Source organism: Parambassis ranga, chromosome 3 (assembly GCF_900634625.1).
Source record: "Parambassis ranga chromosome 3, fParRan2.1, whole genome shotgun sequence".
Lineage (NCBI taxonomy): Eukaryota > Metazoa > Chordata > Actinopteri > Ambassidae > Parambassis > Parambassis ranga.
Genome location: NC_041024.1, coordinates 12024054 through 12045048, shown reverse-complemented (window position 1 = coordinate 12045048; position 20995 = coordinate 12024054). Strand labels below are relative to the sequence as shown.

Sequence of the window (20995 nt, the reverse complement as noted above, 5' to 3'; positions counted from 1 at the left end):
TCTCACCAGGGGGAGATGTTGTTCAAAGAAGAATATGCGTCATGACTTTATTCAATGTCTGTGGAGGCATAGCTAAATCATATTATGTCATTCTTTTATTTATTTTACATTTAGATGGAAGGTTTGTCTAACTACCTTGAACTGTAGGAATCAGAGGATGTTGTTGGTTGACTACTAACTTTGAGTCCTGAGGTGACTAATATTTGACTTTAAAGGTGGAAGCAGCACATTCCTCTGGTTTTGATTTTACGGAAAGCCATTTGGAATTTATAGTCAGAAAAGGATGATTGGAGAATGCTCACAAAACACATGGAGTGCAGAGCACCACCATGTGTTCATTTGTGGTGCATTTCTTTCTTTCTTTTTTTATTAACTGACTCAATAGCTTCTATGAACAGTTAACCTTGTTACACATCATATGTGTGGGCATATATGCCAAATAATAATGCTCCTGTAGCTGATAGATTGGAAGTCTTTGAAAAAGTTTTAACCCTGAATCCAACATCAGCAGTCGTACAGTCCCAATGCATGTTCAAAAACTGGCTCATACTGCTTTGATGAAAGTATTAATAGATGTTCATTATACAGTGTTTGGATTAACACATTCCCATGAGTTTATTCATTTAAAATAACCGACAAACCCATCAGTGAAAAGCAGTTTTCCTTCCTTTTGCTTTGCAATCAAAGCCCAAGTTCAAGGTTGAACTCTGAAAGCAGTCAGTGAGAAGAAAATGCATAGTAAAGACTAAGAGGGTCACACTAGTGAAGTACAGCAGAGCACCTTAAAGTGTCTAATGTATTTGCTCTCTCACTCATATCATCAAAAGCAAGCTGACCCTGTCTATTGAGATCAGTAGCTCCACTCAGACTATTCATAAATCCAAAGGACGGCGTCAGACTCTCCTCTTAGTGCCGAGGAAGGAAAAAGACTCACATTTAAAAAGGAAATCCTAAAACTCTGCGGCTTGACTATGAGTGAGTTTGCAGGTGTAAATTTGTCCCCCTGATAAAATCATAAATAAATGAACTTCTTAAAAACAGTATATACGTTTTTATTGTGCAGTGTCCCCCCTCCCACCTGCACAGAGAACAGCTGGTGAGAACATTGCTCATAAAATTACTATAGTTCAGACATTGTAGTGGTCATGTGACCACAGGAGAGGCAGTCAGGACGCAACGCAGACGCGCACAAAAGGGTTTCCTTGACTGGGCCCCAGGACACATGGAGCTTCCAGTCCCATCTGAGACTCTTCAATGGGACGCAGCGCGCATGGACGCACAAGAAATGAGCTCCTCTTTTTCTCCAGACATGAGGATTTAAAATCTATTTTTGGAATGACATTTTTCTGATTTTGTTGTTAAGAAGTGCAGTTTATAAGAATTCAGGATGGAGTCGGAGGAGAGTAAAATCTCTGTGTGGGTATGCAGGGAAGAAAAACTCGTCCTCGGCTTGTCAAAGCGGACAACCTGCGCAGATGTTGTCAAAGTGCTTCTGGATGATCAAAACTCACAGCACGGCCTTTCAGCGGGACAGTCCTACTGCATCGTGGAGAAGTGGAGAGGGTTCGAGAGGATTTTGCCGAATAAAACAAAACTTTTGCGACTGTGGTTCGCGTGGGGAGAGGAGCAGAGGAACGTGAAGTTTGTGTTGGTGAAAAGCGAGGCGTCTATGGCGACCCACGGGGCCCGGAGCGCAGAGGCGCGTGTGGTGCGAAGCAAACAGAACCCCTGCGTCAGCAAAGGGACTCCACAGACCTCCATGAGGTGCATCTCACCTGAGAAACAGCGTCGGATTGTCAGGAAAGCTTTCAGAAAGTTGGACAAGATCAATAAAAAGAGGGCAAAGGCGGCACACAGAGACGCGTCATGCGCAGAGAGGATGGAGACTTTGGTTCATCTTGTGGTTTCTCAGGATCATACAATCCGGCAGCAGATTCAGAGGATTACAGAGCTGGACGCAGAGATCGAGAGATGCGAGGCGAAGGTGCATTTTGACAGAATTCAAAGACACGGAATTAACTACGTGCAGAACACGTATCTGGTGGATGTTGCTGCAGCTTCGAGCCGAGAGGGAGACGAGCTGTGTTCAGCTGAGACTTTTGCAAAGTTTGAAGAGTATGCCCGGCAGTGCGAGGAAGTGGTCAGATTGCAAGAGGAACTGTGGGAGCAGGAGGCATTTATAGACATCATCACAGCGCAGATCCAGCAAGAGCTGAACCACCGCTGGATGCTGCGCAGGAAAGACAAGCTGCAGAGCACAGACTCTGAGCCCGGCCAGGACTCACCATCCCTCCCCATCCCCGAGGCGGACGCAGCATCAGAAAACGAGCAGCTTTTGGAAGAAGAGAGGATCAAAACGCAGCTAGATGCAAGTTTATACATCGGTCTGCGCCTCAACACGGATTTAGAAGCTATTAGGAGCGATTTAGAGCTGACCCAGCAGATTTGTGGGGCGAGGGAGAAGGAGATGAGGGATTTACAGGAGAAAGTGAACACTCTGGACACCGAGGAAGGGGCGGACAGCGAGGAGAGACGCTGTCACAGGACAGACGATGAGGTGGGGGTGATGAGCACTTTGGAGAGGAAAAGTGGGTGGGTGGAGCAAGCCAGGGGTCTGTCAAAGGCCCACAGTCTGAATGACGACGACTCAGACACTGGTTTAAGTTCTCTGCACAGTCAGGATTCAGACAGCCTCCCTGTATGGGAGTCACTGGTTTAGGACCTCACCTGAAAGATGGCTTATCTGACCTACTATTCAACCAGAAGTCTCAGGGTTCAGAGGAACTGTGTATCAACCAACCAGCTCTCCACAGCATCATCATAATGTCTCCATGAACTTTGTTATGATATATTTTAAGCATCAACCTCACTGCTGTTTTGACATAAAAATAAACTGTTTATGAAGCATACATCTGTCTCACTTTCATAATTTCCACCAACCTGTTAAACATACAGAGAGAGAGAGAGAGAGAGAGAGGGAGAGCATGGCAACCGAGCCAAAACACAGGTCAACATCTGCAGCTCACACACCAGGAGGTAGAAACTCTCTGGTGATTCATGCAGTCGTGATAATATCTGAAGTCAAAACAGAGGCACAAAGCTCAAACGGGAGGTCTGCTCCACATCCTGACGCCTCACCGAGCAGAATGACCTTCTCTAACAGATGATAAGTTCTGACATTTTGCATACTGACATGAACAGTGTGAGTGCTTTGTTTTCCCACACACATCTTAATTCACAGCAGTTACTGAGTCTCAAACATGTCACGGCTGAACCTTCCCTGTCCTGTTCAAATCTATCTGTCTATTTGCTCAAATGAGAACAGATTAGGCCCATAAATGTCTTGAACGCAGCCTGCAGTCACTATGTGCACAAACAAGCTTTGCTGTTGGTGGAATTAAATCTTTAAGAACCAACGACTGTTATGTAAAAAGACAATTTTTCGGACTCTTTGGCAGTTTGAAGTTGTTGGTCAGATCACATTATTACTCCATAACCAGCGATATGTTTGCTTGTCCCATTTTTAGCTGCACCTCTTTTCTGCTTAACTCTAAGAACAGACACCACTTTCCATGTACAGCAGGCCTGTCAGGAAATGTCACAGAGATTAATCCAAGTTGTTATCTTTTCTTAGCAACATGCCAAACATGAGTGTTTTGGAGCTACAGATTTATAATCAATGTTGGAAATGATCACTGAGCACTTGTCTAATGTGGATGATTTTGTGTTGTGTTGAATTTTCCAGATTTACTCCATGGAAGGACAGAAAAGTTTCAAACAAACAAATGATGCCACAGTAACAAAGATCTGTGATATTTCATGATGCAGATTAATCAAGTTTTGTGCTTGCTAATTTTCTATAATCTATGCTGTCAGCTTTCAGTTTTCAGTTAATTTTATGCAATATTAAGTTCAATCATTCTGCATAATAGGTCATAGAAGTTAACCTGCACATGCCCAGAGATGGGTGCAGTGCTGCAGGGTCAGGTCAGTGCAGTGCAGTGCTGCAGGGTCAGCACAGTGCTGTCCTCTGCAGACACTAAGCATCACCTCCCACCTGACTCTGCTGCACCCCTCCCAGTTTACTGTCAGAGAATGTTTCCTCGGTTTAAGCACCGGATATTAATAATAAAAACATTAGACCCTATATCAAGTTTCCAGCCTTATTAAATCCACCCATGTGCTGCTTTATAACTTAATACACAATGATACATAAGGCAACACAAAAGTATACATTACTTACCATGTCCCCAGAGTCGTACACCTCCTTAATAGGTGTATTCAAATCTTCAAAGCCACAGGGAGATTAAACATGTTTTCTCAGCATATACAGTGACTGAGTGACGGCGGCAGGGAAATGTTACAAAATATCCCACATGAATATTGAAGGATCATTTGGGATAAATCTTCTGTTCCCAGTGTTACACTTACATAACGATGTGGCTTCAGCCTCTAATCTGGATCTCTGTAGAGACTTTCACTCTAAAAATTTTAATTACTGACACAAATGTTATCTGCAAGATGTTTTTTTTTTGTATTATGTTCATTTTTTCAAAAGCAAAATCCAGACAGAAACAGAGCAAATAAACGTGTTTTTGCTCATTTAATACACTAATACAATGTAATCTGTTAAACAGTGTCAGGAACAGCTAGGCTGCTTAAATAACGTGTTGACATTTGGTCTGTCTTGCTTGTGGACACTTCCACAGTGACTCAATTCAGGAGCCTCACAGATGGATTGGTAATCTGACTCTGTCCAAAATCAGAACTCCAACATATTTTCATTCCTAAAGCAAACGTGAATGCCATGTCACACACAGTATCATGTAAAATTACTGTTTATGATATGGTTTTTTTTCAAAGCAGTGGGGAGTGCACTTATCATCATGGTGATGTCATAATGCACACCTGGTAGATTTGACAGTATCAGTATGGAAAACAGGACTTTGTGGCATTAAAGAAAATAATAATAATTGAACTCAAACCAAATAACAAATTCTGCTTCCCAGAATGTCCTGACTGTCAAGGTCTGAAACTGAAATTGGTTCTCACAAAGATAGAAATACAAGAACACACATGCACAAGCCACCTTAAGTGTCTTTGTTGTTTGAATTTAGGGCAACATCATTGTCAAACAACGGGAAGTACTGTATTACATGCTGAGTGAATGGCAGCCTTCCTGCCTCCTGACACTCTCAGCAGCAGTCTCCTCTGGTTCTCCTTTCATTTTCCTCTGAGGAACATAAATTAGTCTGACCTGATAGAAAAAAAAGGCTTTATCTCACATGCGAGGGTATAATACAGGATCGTCAGGGGAGAAATAATGGCACATTCCTGGTCCTTTGTTTCAGAGGTGAGGTCTGTGTGGAGTGTTTCCCACATCGCTGAATGGAATTGCGTAAATGTTAAGTTTTAATTTTGTGGAATGTCTCCAAAACTCTTGGAGCCAATTGAGAGGAAATCCAGGAATCTGAAGTGTCCTTCTCTAAAGCTTTCTGCTGAGCTGGTCTGATTAAACAGACAAAGGAGAGCGAGGAATGTTGTCCACAAGATTTAATATTTCTCTGGCCGCCAGAGCGCCGGCGTATTTTTTTTTGTCTTTGTTATCCCGTGTTTGCCGTCTATCAAAGATTCAGTGCTTTATCGCAACTTCCTGACATATACAAAACACAACTAGCATCTCTGTGCATGTTAAAACACCATGTCAGACCCTGAGAAAGTCTTTGTTTAGGGGTCATCACAGGGTTCACAGGTCATATTATCAGAGGTTAAAGTTAGTGAAGCATCGCTGCCATCTGACTCTTGCTGCTGGGTGTCATGAAGGTGAACAGTGGGGAAGTGTAGAAGCTTGTAGAGAAAACACACTTAAAGCACTTGGACTCCTCTCCGTAGTTTGAGCAGAGGGCCTCCTGTGATAGGACGTGAGCTGCAGGGAACACAGCTACTACATCATTATGTCACTTTAGTAAAGTCCATAGAGAGACATGGGACCCTTTCCATGCATCAACTCTGTCTAAATGAGAAAGTGACAAGCTGCGGTGCAGCGCTCACAAGTGCTAAGAGGCAACGCAGATGCCTGAAAGGATCCACAGATCTAACAGTCATGTGATCAGAACAGATTCATGTGATTCATTATGAGAGCTGATAATGCTTTATAGAATAACAGGAGAACAAGAGCAAGGCATCTGATGCTGCAAAGAATACATACAAAAATGCATGCTAATTTTTTAATAAATGGAGGATGAGGGTTGCTATTACTGATAGACTTTTACCTTTTGTGTGTAAGACAAAAATAATTGGTTGTCTCTTGTTACAAAGTCATGTTATTGTGACTCTTTGTGTACCTCTAACTGTAAAATGCCAAAAACACCCAGTAAATAAAATGTGTGAAACAACATTAACTCTCAACATCAGAAATGATTAATTACATCATAGGAGAGAAGAAAGTGGGCAAAACATCGATTTCAACATAAAAACAAATCATTTCTTCACCATGGTGTGAGATAAAGGCTGATGTGACCATTTGTTTTCAATCAAATCTATTGATTCTCTGAATAACAAACACAAACAGCCACAGACACCACCCTGATGCACACACTCAGACACACACACACACACAGCTTTTAAGGAACAAAAATCCCTCTAATATGGTAAAATGTGTCGGAGCTACTTTAAACCACATCAAAATCACCTTGTCAGATTAATTAATTACATTTTTTGGTTGTCAAGCAAATTCCTTGCATTCAAGTAAAAAAAAATTGAACTTCTGTTAATGGCAAACCTGCCTGTGTTCCCTAATCCCTGGAATGTGTCACTTTGTGTTCCTGGGAGCCTTTGTTCGGCCTCAGAGAGTGATCTGCCATGAAGTCACTAATGAAGGTATTGACTCGAGAGCCCAGACTTCAATACCAGTTCTGAGGTATGAGCCCCTCCAAGAGCACTTGGCCTGCTGCTAACAGACTGGGGCTGCCAGTGTGCGCTCATTAGACCTCATTGTGCTGGTGGCAGGTGTGTTAATCCTGTAAGGCTGAGTGGTGACCCCAGGACCTCCCCTGTGGGATACTGTACAGTCTCTTTCCGAACCACTCAAAGCCTGTCACCTCCTGTAAGAGGAGACGTAACCCATATCTGTCACCAACGGGCTCATTACCTTCCAATAAGTGCAGGAACAGAGAGTGTATGACCACGGCAGGAAATCAAAGAGACACAACTGCTACCTTAATCATACAAAGTCACAGGAGTCACACTGCATGGAAATCACTTTGTTTCTCACACAAAATAATTAGTAATTCTATGAATATTGGATATTTTGGCAGACTGAACTGCAAATCAGTTTGGTCCTATAGCCAACATGTGTTATGAATGTGATGCTTTATGCACTGCTATGATTTCTATTTGGAAACTAATTGAACATATAGAGTGCAGCTGGAGAACGTGGCAGCCTGATGCCAGAAACACATCATCCATCAACACTTCTTCCACTTGGTTCAAATGCATTTGACTACATTGAATTGAATGTGTGTTGATTAAAGAAGTTCCAGACCGTTGACCTTGGACAAAAAAACACATCAACAGCAAGTCTTTGAGAGCTCTAAGCTTTGTCCAGCCCTGATAGACTGGATGTGGATGTAGTGAGGCCAACATGGATTTCTGATTTTCACAAAATGTCATTTCAAAAATGTCTAGTTTACAGTATTGCTTCACTTAAAAACATTGTTGGGCTTTCAAAAACAACATTTACAACTCAGCAGAGCTGTTAATAATACTTTTATTTAAATGGTAATGTCCACTCTGTTTACACAGTGTTGAAGTTCTGATCTGTAGCAAGTACAGTGAAAATGTGACACATCATAGTTCAGTATGTTGGCTGGCAAATTCATATCATTAGTAGGAGATTGGAGTAATGCTCGCCAAAGCTGCTGGTAATAGTAAATTAAATTCATTAATTGAAATTAATTCTTGTCTGTCTTTTCTGTCTCTAGTCTAGAGTCGACCTGGAGTCTATCAGCTGTGGGTGTTGTGGTGCTAAACGACGCCACACCCATTTGCTGTGTAAGAAAATGTCTTTCAGTATTTTACAACCATGGCACAGTTATCTCTTCCAGCACACACTCGCCCTTTTATGATGCACAACAGAGGAGTTCGTGGGTGTGCTTGGTGTATCGGTTACACAAGAACTTAAAGACGTCTGAATTTTACTACACCGTCTCCCTCCCTATAAAAGTGAATGGATTTCTGCTTCAGGCAAAAATCACAAGATCTTTTCTGCAGAACAATTGTTGCCCCCCCCCCCCCCACCACCCCCACCCCCGCCCCCACGCCCCTCCTCCATATCGCCTAATGAGAAAGTTTGCTTTCACATACAATGGGAATGGGTTGTGTTGCAGTACTTTTGTAGGGTCAAACCATTTTCTCCTTTAAAACACACATACAGTTACTGAAATAGGATCCATACAGTAAGGATGTGGTAAGGTTAATTACAACTGTACACAACTGTAAAGGATATTTACAACAGTACCTTAGAGGTGCTATTACATGTTTGACAGATTTCCCCTTTAATTGACTGGTGCTGTTATTCAATTTAAATCTAGTCCTGAAAACACTTGTATCCTGCAATATTTGGCTGAAATAATTTGTCACCATGCCGATGAACAAAGGTCTAAAACTGGCCATTAAAGAACACTGGTGAACAGATATTTGAACATTTATTTATGAAGATAAACAGTGAAGCAAAAACATGCAGCATTTTACTGTCAGACATTGGGAAACACAAATGATGTATTTGGATGCTTTCAATCACACCTATGTGGGAAATAAGAGCTCACACGTTAGTATTCTAGTATTACAGTGAGAAAGGAAATAAAACAAATTTCCAGCAAATCACACAAACAACTAGACCGAAAGTATTTTCACTTCATTCAAAGATGCCACAAATTACTTTTCACACTCAAGAAGATTATCTTAAAAAGAAAAAAGGCAGTGGTTGTTGCATGATGTGATTATCCTGTGGTCCACAGATGGTTTGGTACAACAGGCACACTGATCAACACTACTGCAGAGCTCAGACACACACACAAAAACACACTCTGACTTTAGAGAGCGCAGCTGAAAGCTCCTTATCTACAGCGGGGTCACATTTAAAATGTCTACTGCATGACTGGCAGGCCCAGGGCCTCTCGTCCCTTATTAGTGAGCCTAATGAACACATGTGCACTTCCTTAGAATCTCTTCACAATCATGGGGCGCAGCTGCTCTCGGATGAACTGGCTGGGAACACGGGGCTATTAGTAGCCAATTGAAAAGATGCAGACTTGTTGATCAGATTTAATTCTGTCACTTGGCAGCGAGTGCAGTCTTGCATATTTGGTTTTGTCCTATCAGTCCTATTGGTCCTTAATTTAAATTACAATTTTAAGTTACAACATATCTGCACATATTTTAACGTATTTCTGCTCATTATAAGCAGACTTTTTATGGTTTTATGGTTGTCATGATCCAGTGCTCTGTTATTTTAGTGTATTTGTATTTGTTTGTTTTCATGTTCATGTGTCTAACTTCTGCTTTTAGTGATTACCTGCTCCGCCCTGATTGTGTTCACCTGTGTCTTGTTACCCTTGTCTATTTAAGTCTTGTGCGCCCCTTTGTCCCTGTCATGGTGTCTGTCTTACCTGTGATGCTACCCCTGTGTTTCCAGTGTTTCTGTTTGGTTTGCATTTATGTTCTCATTTTTATTCTTTTCTTTATGTTCTTGATAGTTCTCTTGAGACAGGCAACACAGTTTGTCAGGGTTGGTGAAGTTTTTCCAGAAATTAGCTGCCAAAACAGGAAATTTCATTACCCAAATATACATGCTTCTTTTTTTTAATTTTAATTTGTCTTATTTTAACTGCATGGAGGAAGGGAGAGATGCTACAGGACTTATCAGTAAAATAAAAAAGAGCAGACCCACTCACTACTATTACAACAACACACATTAAGGTCTATGCCTCATATTGTTGAATGACCTTACAACAAAAAACATTTAATGTTATAATCAGAGTTTTTGCTGACTGGGTAGATGGGCTGTCTGGATTAATGAACTGTGATTGGTTTTCCTGCTTGTTTTGGAACATTGTGTTAAATCCTTTAAAACTGAACGTGGCGAGACAAGCGCCATGTTTGCGGATAATTGTAATGAATATAATTAGCAAATTGTGATCTTGTGTTCCTCCTATGTGAAACATCTCAGCCTCCAAATTTCTGTAGTCTGTGGTTCAGCAAAACCTACAGCATGAAGCCAAAGAGGCCAAAAACGTGTGTTGGATTTGAAGGAGAAATTTCAAAGAGACCTTTTCCTTCCCCATGCTTCCCCTGGTGAGTTTCATGCTGTTAGATACCTCTCAGAAGATAGAGACCCCACAAAATAAGAGCTGCAGCTACACTTTTACAGCAGTTTGGCTTTTGGCCACTTGGCAAATAACCTCAGAAATGATCAAAGACGTATCATCAAAGATCACATTTGAGGGCTCTACGTGTACTGTGGTCTCACTCAACAGTCAAAATATAGCCGTGAAGGCCAGAGAGTGGCCTTATTTTCCCTCTTCTTATTGTTTTTGAGGTCTTTGTCTTTGACGTTTGCTTCAAGGACAAAAGCTGAAGAAACGCTGTGAGGCCTCCTCATTCAGAGCAAAGACATACATCTACTCAAATAAGGAATTTTCTGCCAAATCATTGTGTGCAGGCAGGAGAGCCACTCCAGTGCAAACCTCCTCTAACACGATAAAAGGTGGGGCCAATATAAGGCGAAAAGGAGTGTTGTCGTGGAAACCATTCCTCTGGGACCAGTCATGTGTGGGAACCCTAAAACTACAAGGAATCTAGACCCCGAAAAGCTCCGACAGGGATATTTCATTCATTTCTTGTGTTTTAAAATTGTATTCTTCATGCTGCAATGTTTTCATGCTGTTCAATTGATATTTACTCAGAATTAATGTAATCTGACAGCAGCAGCACCCTTGCCAAAAATAGTTTTATGAAACAGCTGATTGACTAAAAATATAAAGTTTAAGTTACTGTGAGGTCAAGACATCATCATCTGCTGCCCCCCTTGTGATACCTGTTTACATTTATTCCTCCTTTAGAGGGCGCTGTTTCACCTTGAAAGAGAAGGGTGATAGAAGAGAATACCGTAGTTTATTATTTCTTAAGTGAAAATGTAGGCTTTGCAGTCTGTCATGTTTGAAATACAAGATTCTTTTTACATTATTATATGCAAAAGTCTTTTTTGTTGCCCATTTATAAAGGTAGGAGTTTAAAATACAGGGACTATAAGGGTGTGCATGTTAACAGTGATGAATGATGGTGAAGCAAATTTATGCTGTGTTCACAAGGAAAATGTATTATTGAAATAGAAGAGTAGAAGTGCAGTGAACAAATATGACACGGTATTCATTCAGACGTGTGAAATCACACATTATGTGGGTACTACAGTTGTCATAAGGTTTTGTTTTGACTGCTTTTTCATCAGATAAACCGACTCTTTGATTCAAGAGAGTTTAGTCATTGCTAGGAAAATCTTACTGAGCTCAATTTTACCATGAAACCAAAACATTACAGCCCTTGAAAGCCTTGCTGTGAGCCGAAATTCATCATCAGTACATTTCTCTGTGAATCACTGCTGACAGATTTTTTTAGGCTCTAAAGCTGAGCAGATGAGACAATGATATAACAATATACAATGTATATAACACGAGCTGGTGAATTAAATTTCTTCCACCTCGTATTCATGATTAGAGAGCCTTTATTCGGATGGGTGGTGTCCTGTGGCAGACAGAGAGATGATATTAGCACATTATGTCTCAAATTGCTTTTGTTACACACTTGACCTTTTGTGCTGTTGCCTCTTCTCTGGTTTCACATTGTAGTGCCACACTGTCTTCTTCTTCTTCTTCTCCTCCTCCTCCTCCTTCTCAGAAATACATTGCTTCAGAAATTGCTTCTCACCATGTTTTGGTTACAGACAGGAAAGCTCAATAAGATACTGTTACATCACAGACATCTGAGGTGGTCCTCAAGATACTCAATAAAACTGGATCAGATTCAGCTGCACAGATGGGCCTTAGAACTCAGTCATCCATGGAATGTTGCGTTGCATTTCTTGAACTATATATTGCAGTATTGTTGCTGGTAAATGCATCAGAGTCAGACTGAACCAAGGCTACTGATTTAACATCATTTGTGTACATTTTATAAACTCTACAAAAATGGATACACCCCTCTCATTTAATTCCAGATGTCAGTATGTTCACGGACACTCACACCCTAAGAAAGGAGCAGATGGTTGGAATAGAATCAAGTATAATGTTGCATGTTCACATCTTTCTGTCTGAGTTAAATTAAATTAGAAGACACCAGACACTGCCACCACCCAGCTGTTAAACATGGTAAAATAAAAAAAAGCTTGCTACCACAACACATTTTTAATCTATTTCTTACATGTACCATAATGCCTCAGTGGTGTAATGTAGACTAATACTAATTCTCCTCATTTCAGGCTGCAGTTTGCACAGAAGTGGCTGAAACCCTGATGTGTTATTACTTATCAATTGTGAAGCAGATCTGCTATTTCAAGCATCTCACCAGAACATGTTGTAATGTAACACTACAAAGTGGCATCTGCTTAATTCAACAACACACACACTGTCTCTGGTGGCAGAGATGGGCTCCTAGACTTGTGACTGACCCAGCCTTAAAGCGGATGAACTCGATGACCTGAGAACTCAAAAGGGATGCTGGACATGCTAAAGTCTGAGAGCCAGGTGACAGACCCCAGTCCTCAGACCTTGTTTGAAGAAGCTTTATGTGTGTTAGATAATGTACTTTAATGTTCCTGGCTTTAATATACGATTTTTTTTATAACCTGCTCTCTTGCAGGTCTGCATTTACAATACTTTGATTGTAACTCACATTTCACACTTGAAAGTAAAGTGTTGTGGATCTTTGTTGTGCTCTGCTGCCAGCATGTGGTGAGAACAGGTAACTCCAAAGGTCTTTTACTCTGACTGTATTGATTTGAGTTTATTTGATTTTTGCCTTAATTAATGTGACAAATACCAGGTCCAAGACATGATGCAGGATTCTGCCTCCTGCCAGAGGGCAGGGTTGCATTAAAGGCTGTTCAGTGGTTATTGGTGCATGTTTTTTTTGGACTTCTTAAGACATATTTTAGTATGTTATAGAATTCTACTGAAAGCAAGAACATCTTCATTTTTTCATTTTACGTGATGACATCAGAGATGCCATTGCATAATGAATGATGATAATAGTGATATTAAAACAGCAGGGGTTATCTATGTAGAAATAGGAGGATGCTGTGTTGGGAACTGAAAGAAGAAAAAAAGATGCTTTAATCCCTTGAGCCAACACTAAGCTCATATTACTGACTAATCATTTCAAAATAGGCATGTGATTACATCTACCATCTGTCCCATTTTCTTCAATGTTTATTTTGAGCCTGACTTTGTTCCATTTCTCTGTGTTTGAATCATCTTTTTGATAGATCCAAACAGGTTCTGATGTTTTATTTGCTCATCGGTGGGACAGATACTTCAATGGTTCACTGTATGTGTAAAACTTCATTACATGAGCTTCAAAATAGCCTTTTATGTGTTTACGTTCAACAGATTGCAGAAGTTTCTGCAGGTTATTTAAAGAGCTGGTCCTTGACTGAGGTGAAGCTGGAGAAATAATGAGCCAGACAATGACAGATGCTTTCTGGTGGCTGCTGTTTCTCTCTTGGCATTGTTTCTCAGCCAGGGCAGAATCCCACATAGAGGTCAATGGATTTTTTGTGTTTTATGTTATTGATGAGAGGGTTGTCTTTATTTATCAAAGGTCAAAACAAACTGGTGTACATGTTGTCATTTAACTCTCACACTATGAGTCTTACATTTCATTTCTGTGCTGATCAGATTCTATTTTTCAAGTGAAGATTTTTTTCTTTCTGTGCCATTGTGGGCTATCTCGCTCTCTCTCAGGAGCTTCTTTTAGCACCATTTTATGAATAATTTCACGAAGATGGTGTTATTCGTTTAGCAGATTGTGACCAGCAAGGTATTGATTCTACCAAATGATTGTTGCATTGATCTGCAGAAGACAAAGATGCACGCACATGAATGTCTGGTCTGTTGGAATTACACTCGTTTGATTCCAGAATGGAACAGTCAGTCAGGACAGCACTGCAGTTCATTTTAAATACGGACAGTTCATCTGCTATCTGTCCTGTCCCAGTCTGCTGCTGTCTGCTCTAAAGGCGGCAGATGATTGAGAAGATCAATACAAACTGCTACAAGTTAAAAATAAAAGCGTTCATCTCTCGCCAAGAAGCTGCTGGTTAAGTTTCATGAATCCTTGAAGAGAGGTAGACTTCATCATTTCAGACCATTCCAGTTTAAAATGTAATACCATACAGGCAGACATTTCTGTTATATTGTATAGTTACATACAAAAATGTGCTTCAGGTGGCTTTAGGCTGCATAAAATTGGACACTTTCCCTGACAATTTCTTTAGCAAAGCAGTCCACCAAATGACAGAACTGAGAGCAGTTATCATCCCTACTGCCTCCCTTAGAGACAATGGTCAATTTAATACCAGGTGACGTAGACCCAGTCCTCTCCTATTTGTGGTATATCACATCAACCAGAGTACAGTGACACAGAAGTATCTCACAGCCTTGTCTTGTTGCAGGAGAAAAGGAAGCTACTTCCAGTGTCTGAAAAAGGTGCAGGGGATACAAGAACTAGGAGGGTTGGGTAAACATTGCCTGCTTATTTTTGTAAAGCTGTAAAAAATATTAGATCAGGTTGAGCATAATGAATGGCAAATAGGTTAGTTTAATCACAATGTTGTTCATGTTGAATTTCACAAAGGATACAATAAAGTATCTATCTATCTGGTCAAAGGATGGATCTCTAATGTGATCTCAGAGGGCCTGTGTTTCAGGAGGTGGTTTCATTTGTGGTGCCTGCAGCTATAAAGACCTGCTAGCGGAGGACAGAGCTAATCACGAACAGGGTTTAAATGATAGAAGAAGTCACGTTAGTTTAGATAAAAGCACAGGAAGCAGCTAGAGACTTGTGCTACTGGCTTAGAGCCTCTGTCTTCACGAAAGATGATCCCTGCTTAATATGACTTACAAAAGCCCTTATTTTAAAATGTGAATGTCAACGTCTCCATGAAAGCAAGAGGTGGGAGCCTGACATTCTCAATTCACACACTCAGTGCTAGGTTTCCCAAGGGACATTATACACAAGCGCAAACCGAAACATCCCTGGATGTAGGCTGGTAGACCAAGAACAAACCAGTACATCAAACCCTTGTTTCTGAAAGCAATAAATATCCAGATTAGTACTCGTAAAGCAAATAAAACATGATATATATAGACAAAATGTGTTTTATTTTTTAATCTTTATTTCACGATTTTATGTTGTATCTTTTTTTTTTTTAAAACAACAATTTCAAGCTTTGCACAAAAAGATTCTGACCACAACAGCCTGTGCTCTGCGTAATATCTTGGCTGTGGGAGGAGCATAACATCACATCTGATCCAGCCAATGACTACATATCCCATCACAAAATTCAATGATGTCTGGGAGGAGTTCAACCGGATATCATGACAATAACTGGTGAAAACTGATTTTCTTCCATGACCGGAAAGCTGTATTTTCTCCATGTCTTGAATTCTTCCCACCAAAGCACATTTAGTAGATAGGCCACCCAAGAGAATCATATTCAAAATGATCAGTAAAATAAAAACTTTGAGAAAACAGTGACACCACATGAGTGCTCAGCCAAACCCATCAAATTAAAGTACAGTAACATTGTAAATAATAATGTTAATACTATGTTTTTTCTGATTTTTTTTTCCCCAAACAAAAATAAATTCCTTTGGTCAAGTAAAAAACAAAATGAAAACAATAGTGAAGTCTTGCTTTCACCAGTCTTTTGTTCCTCATGTCTTTTTTTTTTCTACAGTCATCCAGGTTCTTGAGGCTCTAAGGCTGCAAAGGAGGTGTCAAGGCAATATGGTTATGGTGCCCCTGGCGCTCCATGCTGCAGCATGCTGGGAGTAGGATTAGAAGAGTAGGAGAGGGGCAGAGGCATTGAAAGAGGACAGCATGTCCTCAGACAGCAGGTGAAGGTGCATCAGGATCAGGCTCATTGCTGTAGTTGTTGCTGTAATGATTCCCACTAGGTGGGTGATTCGGTAGGATGTCCAGTTCATCCACTTGGGGGCCAGGGTGCATCACCACCAGCTGGTCTTGGGGGATGTCAGCTGCGGCTGCCGCCAGGTTGGTGATAGACTTGGATTTTACACACTGGAAGTCCACGTGGCGGCTTTTGCCTTCTTCCTTCTCCCAGGACATGCGGATGAAGGGCCTCTGGACGTAGTTGTAAATGACCTCGGGGCGACCTCCTGGTCGTTTCTTTACTTTTTCTTTGTAAGTAGGGTAACCTGTTGACACAGAACAAAAACATTAAATGAGATCACAGCGAAAATCAAAATCTTTGACTTCTGATAATGTTTTTGCATCTTTGAAGTCCTTCCTTGCTCAATCTATAAGATTTCATCAACCTAATATAGGTCTTAAGGTTCAGCTTACCTTCAATGCCCAGTCTTATCTTCTTCAATCCTCTCTCCTTTAAAACTGATTTGGCAACATCTCGGTTCTCAATATACTTGAAAAATCTGTACAGTTTTGTGCTGTAAATGACTGCGAATGGAACAGAAACAAAATTTTTTAAATCACCTATTGGTGCTCTTCTTAGACATGTCTGAGTTCTGTATTACAGACTACTCACTCTGTGAATACTCTTCTCCCATTTGTGGTGGATATTCTTCATCCCAGTCAACCACATCATCATCAGTGAGGACAACGATGTGACATTCCCTCTCTCCACTCTGAGCACTGGCCACCATCAATGGCAGAACCATTTCTTCGAGGTAAAACTCAAACTGACGCCGAGCGCCATCGTTGGACAGCTCATGCATCAGGGCACCTGGGTAGTAAAATGGAGAGGAAGATGACAATGACAACCATGCAAATGTCAACAATGAACCTCACATTTTCTTTCTTCTTTAAATTGCTCTGCTTCATTTTTTGCTTTTTTGTTCTCTAGTTCACTGGAGAATGGTCAGTGTATAACACCAACAGCCTCTGCACCCTAGAGAAAATACTCACTAAGGTCTCTGCATTTGATGGTGCTGTAGTCGAAGGAGATGCATAGATAGTCACACGCCTCCCGCAATTCCGGTATGGAAATTCCATCAGGACAACGGATTATCCCAGATTTATAGTAATCCTGTCAATTAGACATAAGTCACAAAGATTGTAGTCATTTCAGGCAATGTGCTAATCCTTTAACATTACATTAAACACACATTAGGTTTGGAACTAAATACTTCAAATACTGTAAATCATTAACATAACTTTGTATCAGTAACTTTAGTATTGTATGCCATCTAATAGAAGATTTAGTGTTACTCTGTTACTATTACTCTGTTACGATTACGAGGTGGGCTCCCAGTAGGGAAAAGGTAACACACAAGTGAATAAGGTGCAAGGTTTTAAGAGATGAACTGACCAGAATTGCACGGAAAACAGTTGAGCTAATGCCCTCTGCCACTTCGTACTCCCCCTTCTCATTCGGTCTTGTGAAATTATGTTCTCTTCCAGATCCAAACATTCTGTAAGAAAGCAGCTTTGGTTTATTTTCTCAATGACAGAAACATACAATTCCAAATCCTGTTTTATATTGATATCGATTGATATTTTATATCAATGTTTTTTTTTTTTTAAAAAATAAACATTACAGATTAGTGAAATGTAATCAATTGTATATTTAAAGTGTACTGTACCTGCCCAACATGGTATTAGGTTGTGCAGTGAAGATGGAAGGATCAACCACAAAGCGCGTGTTGTCAACAATCAAAGTGACTCTCTCTGAGGTTCTAATGTTTCGGTTTCCAGCTGTGGCGCTGGCGCCTCCTTCCTTAGGATTCTCATAGACAAAGACCATCTCTCCAACTGCCAAGCTCTTAAAGGTGCCTTCGGTACTGGACAAGCTACTGTTGCGACTGCTCACCACCCCGCTGCTGCTGGAACCGCTGGGTGAGACTCTCTGAGGCCGGGGACTACTGGACCTTGAAGATGTGCCACCATCTCGTTCACGGTCTAGACAGGCAGAACAGATAACAAGATACCAATGACACACAAAGGACGCTTTACTCAAATAACCATTTTGGATTTGTATTGGAAAAGATACATTATAGACCCAAACAAATCTGGTGCCAAATAGTTATCTTTTAAGGTGACAACCAGAATAAAAAGGGTCCTAAATGTGTCTTAGTAGACACAATCCATTCAGAGCCAGTAAAAGCAGATAAATAGACCATGTCTCTAGGACAGCTGTTCTGAACAGCAGTTGCCAAAAGCGGCAGAACTCAAACATGACATCGCTATAAGCGCTCTAATATTTTCTTGCACACTCACCACTGTTGTGTTGTCGTGTTGGAGAGGTGACGTTGCGGATGCAGGGGGTAAGCTGGCCTTCCCTCTCATGTGAAGAGTCCCTGGAACGATCGCTGGATCGGCGGCGGTCACGTGATCGGTCACACCCCCCGCTGGCACCATGCATGCTCATCTTCCTCTGTTCTGCCTCCACTCGAGATCCTCGGGCCTGACTGCTGCTTTTCCAGATAAAAAAACATATGTGATAAATATTTTATGATATAGTAGCCTAGAACGAAATGACGTTTATACAATTCAGCCTTTTTTGCTAAAACTATTTTTCACAGCTATTTAAATAACCTTCCACTATAATGTCAACTAGTGCTACAATGTAAAGAACACTTGCTTCAACAAGCCTGAAAAAGAGGTCTTAAAAATGCATGTGCTACCAGATCGACAAGACCTGCAACATTCTGGAAGCTACTAATAGCAGTATGACACACATACTAAAATGTAACCAGGTCCTGTTGCCTTCACACTGGGCTCAACACAAGATGTACATTTTTTTAATGTAATGTAATTCTTTCTTCTGCGATATATAGTTGTAATCAACAGAGGTGGAAAAGAACTACATGGTTACAGGGGAGAAAGACATGATAGAGCACTGTGTAACTCCTGATACAGCAAATTTGCACACAAAGTTCAACATTTCCCATGAGACCCTGAACCAATAACAAAACACATACAAAGATATAGTTCTTGTTACATATGTGAACGATGAGCAATATTACACATGTAATATACATAAGCCTCTTCTTTAATGACAGCTCTGTTAGTGTCAGTGTGGGACATTCAAATGCTGGTATGATCTTTCCCATGAGGTCTCAGATTTTCATGAAGCTCACCTCGAATGCTTGCAGAGTTTGCGGGGTCGACTTGTAGGATTTCGTTCCCAGTTTTCGGTGTCACTGGAGTTACTGTCATATGACTGCAGACGTGCTGCCATCACCCATGTAGGGGGGAATCCGGTCTGGATCTTTCACCGTTCATAATCTGGTCAACAGTTTGTGGCGAAATCAACAAGTCAGCTCGGTCCTCTGGTCAGCGTTAGCTGTTCTATTTTAAAAGGTTTCAACGTCAATTAGAATAGAGAGGAAGCCCAGCGCTGAGCATCTCTGATCATAACGCTGTCAACGTTACTGCCTGAGTCACCCTACGATTAGGCTAGACACTTTGCTATGTTAGCACACCTAGCTAGCTAACATAGCTGGCTTTGCTAGCGGTAAGTTCCAGCCGTTTTACTGTGGTATCCAGCGACGGCAAATGGGCCAAAAAGCTTTCCCCAAAAGTACTGGCATACATGCGTTGATATTCTAGGAATATATGGGGAAAATAATCTAAAACAGCTACCTAGCGGGCTACAGTTTCCGCTGTACGGTAATCCCAAACGCTTACCAGTTTGCCAGCCATCTCCTTTCAAAACACTCACCCATCTGACGTAAAACGTGACAACCGTCAGCGGCTTGACGTGCTGACGCACTACAAGCTCCAAATTACAGCTGGTGCTACACGTGATAATTGCATTAGATTTGAGGAGTGAATTATTTAAAAAATACAATATAGTGAAGGTGATGGACTTGTTGTAAATAGTATTTTTGCTTTTTCTAAATATGGGTATAGAACGGAGGTCAAGTCTCGCGATATGTGGCGAGAACGATATTTTTTCCCCCTGGGTTCATAAAAGGGGCGGTGCTAAACAAAGGCAAAACGTCAAAACAACGTCCAAGAGGCGGTGTTAAGGGGTATATATATATTTAAAAATAAGGAAAAAAAATAATAAATGGGGTAATGTAAATACACCTAAAATATTGTTTGATTTTTATTTTAGAGAGGGGAAATTTGTATTTTTGCAGAAAACGTAGTAAATGTAGTTTTACTATAAAGTGAGATTGTTTTCATATTTTCAGATGCTGTTTACCTCATGGCTTATTAAGATCACAGAAAGAAAACAGAAAATTGACTGATGAAATTCACAGTCAGTGTTACAGTATTGATGTGCTCAACAGCCCCATATATCTCTAATAAAATAAGCAAGTTCCCTCAGAAGCATGCAAAGGAGCCACACATGGGGAATAACAGGGCTAAACCTACAGTATTGCCGGTAACAGACTCACAGTTATTTAATGACCTGTTGAATAGTTTGCAGCTTGTTGATGAAGTGGGCTCAAACCTCTAAGACACACTCAGATAGCAGATATAAGCACAGAAGTCACAGGATGCTGAAGGGCAACAAACAATGATATATTTCATTTAACTCAAAATTCAAGCTATTGTACCTATCATAGCTGACTTGGCATTAGACTTTTCTTCTCTTGAGTCAGTGTAAATACAAGAGGAGCCTCATGTTATTTCAGAGAGAGACAGCGACAATATGCTATCTCAGAATATTGTCAAAGGACAAAAGAAAGATGTTTTATGTATTGAATCCTTCAGTCAAGCGTATTAT

At 40.8% G+C, this 20995-nt stretch overlaps 2 protein-coding genes across 5 annotated transcripts; one reads left to right on the top strand and one right to left on the bottom strand.

Moving 5' to 3' along the window:
* Nucleotides 1-1380: 1380 nt before the first annotated feature.
* On the top strand, nucleotides 1381-2719 carry rassf10b (Ras association domain family member 10b). The gene has a single exon (XM_028402424.1). It carries the CDS (start codon nucleotides 1388-1390, stop codon nucleotides 2717-2719), a length of 1332 nt encoding a protein of 443 aa, XP_028258225.1. The 5' UTR covers nucleotides 1381-1387.
* Nucleotides 2720-15449: 12730 nt separating this feature from the next.
* btbd10b (BTB (POZ) domain containing 10b) lies at nucleotides 15450-20104 on the bottom strand. 4 transcript variants are annotated; one of them, XM_028402548.1, is made up of 9 exons: nucleotides 19979-20104; nucleotides 19395-19542; nucleotides 18532-18728; nucleotides 17898-18213; nucleotides 17624-17726; nucleotides 17221-17341; nucleotides 16841-17038; nucleotides 16642-16752; nucleotides 15450-16493 (listed from the first exon to the last, which is right to left on the bottom strand). In XM_028402548.1, the coding sequence occupies exons 2-9, from the start codon at nucleotides 19493-19495 to the stop codon at nucleotides 16162-16164; spliced, it is 1479 nt and encodes a 492-aa protein (XP_028258349.1). In that variant the 5' UTR covers nucleotides 19496-19542; nucleotides 19979-20104; the 3' UTR covers nucleotides 15450-16161. The 4 variants fall into 4 exon arrangements, with proteins under 4 accessions (XP_028258349.1, XP_028258347.1, XP_028258351.1 ...); XM_028402546.1 differs by having other exon boundaries at nucleotides 19945-20101; XM_028402550.1 differs by having other exon boundaries at nucleotides 18532-18725; nucleotides 19945-20101.
* Nucleotides 20105-20995: the final 891 nt, after the last annotated feature.

Excerpts from the sequence above, each read along its gene's own strand:
- rassf10b (XM_028402424.1), top strand. The coding sequence starts at position 1,388 with ATGGAGTCGGAGGAGAGTAAAATCTCTGTGTGGGTATGCAGGGAAGAA.
- btbd10b (XM_028402548.1), bottom strand. The coding sequence starts at position 19,495 with ATGGCAGCACGTCTGCAGTCATATGACAGTAACTCCAGTGACACCGAA. Across the intron at positions 17,039-17,220 it reads CATCAAATGCAGAGACCTTA|GTGCCCTGATGCATGAGCTG; the intron begins GTGAGTATTTTC and ends TTTACTACCCAG. Across the intron at positions 16,494-16,641 it reads GATAAGACTGGGCATTGAAG|GTTACCCTACTTACAAAGAA; the intron begins GTAAGCTGAACC and ends CTGTGTCAACAG.